General features: G+C 47.1%; 1 protein-coding gene across 1 annotated transcript in view; it reads right to left on the bottom strand.

The window, feature by feature from the left end:
* Positions 1-973: 973 nt before the first annotated feature.
* The window catches only part of LOC109295095 (complement decay-accelerating factor-like), a 5176-nt gene continuing 4888 nt past the window's right edge, over positions 974-1261 (bottom strand). Inside the window, exon 4 of the mRNA XM_019513748.1 lies at positions 974-1104. Within this exon, the coding sequence (XP_019369293.1) occupies positions 974-1104 (131 nt within the window). The remainder of the gene's footprint in view (positions 1105-1261) is intronic.

Here is a 1261-nt window from a genome sequence, read left to right as displayed (position 1 = left end):
GGGCTCCACTAGGAGCAGCAAGAGGTGAATGTGGGAACAACACTGTGGGCAGCTGTTCTAACCACCTCCAGGGCTGGAGAGGTGAACAAAGAAAGTGGTAAGACATGTCTCTTAACAAACTGCGCTTCAACATGGCCTGAAGTGCCCTGGTTCACTGCCTGGTAGCAAGTCTTGACATCATTCAAGACCCATTTGGATAGGAAAAGCAGACCAGCCTTTGCTTCTCTTTGCGGACGTGAAGCAAGGCAGGGCTGTAGAGCGCCCAAGTGCCAGGGAGACCGAGGTGGGTCTGGCACATGGCAGGAAACCGTAGCCAAGGGAATGAAGGGCAGCCTCCCTACAATAAATACTTAACATCAAAGACGTGGCAGGCGAGACTCCGAGGGCGCTTAGAGAACGCTTGGTACGGTACGGAGGGCACCCAAGGGGAGAGCACGGCGACCCTAGGGTCCCATCCTGCTACAGGTAATATTAGCATTAATGCCCGTTAGAAATAAGCAGATCAAGGGTCTTTGAGTCCAGTGCTTTGTCTCCTACACAGTACTTGTAGCTCAGAAACATGCATCAGCTATTTCAACTAAACTGTTACATCTGTCTGCTCCTGTGTTTAAGGGAGCTAAACTACTGCAACTTTCAAACTGACATTGGTTTAGACTTACAGCAGTTAGCTCCACTTATCCCAGGATAGGAGCAGACAGAGATGCCCAAAAATGTTGGTACACATAATGCCAGCGTAACTGTAAAATCATTCACAACCTCAGTTATCCATTATATTCTAAGTCAATAACTATGTGAAGGCTGACGTTACATAATGGCACTGCATAGTAAATTGCAGCATCTTACCCTGGGGATGGTGTGCATATTAAATCCAGAAAATTCAAAAACACATATTGATATATGAAAATACAGTGGCGGACACTTCTCTCTGCACTATAAAAGCATAACTTGTCCGTCCCATTGTTTTGCCGTCTGGTTACATACCAGCAACCCCTGACCTCCAAACTTTAAGCAACAGGCAGTTCTTTTTTTTACCTGTGAAATTAACACCCGTGTCTGCTCGTCCTGGGGGGTCACTCTTGGGAGTAGTTGGTGGTGTTGCCATGACTGCTTGAGAGAGAGAAAAAGCAGCCATGAACATTGCAGCACATCACTCCCCAGGCTATATCCCGCACCTGCTAGGTCACCGATTTTCTTTTTTGTTTAAACATGGGAAAAGACCGTCAGGTAACCTACTCTACGGTACCCTTGGCTCTTTGGTATG

This window comes from Gavialis gangeticus, unplaced genomic scaffold (assembly GCF_001723915.1).
Source record: "Gavialis gangeticus isolate Ggan-Ray unplaced genomic scaffold, GavGan_comp1, whole genome shotgun sequence".
NCBI classification, from domain to species: Eukaryota; Metazoa; Chordata; order Crocodylia; family Gavialidae; genus Gavialis; species Gavialis gangeticus.
This window is presented reverse-complemented; position numbering and strand designations above follow the sequence as displayed.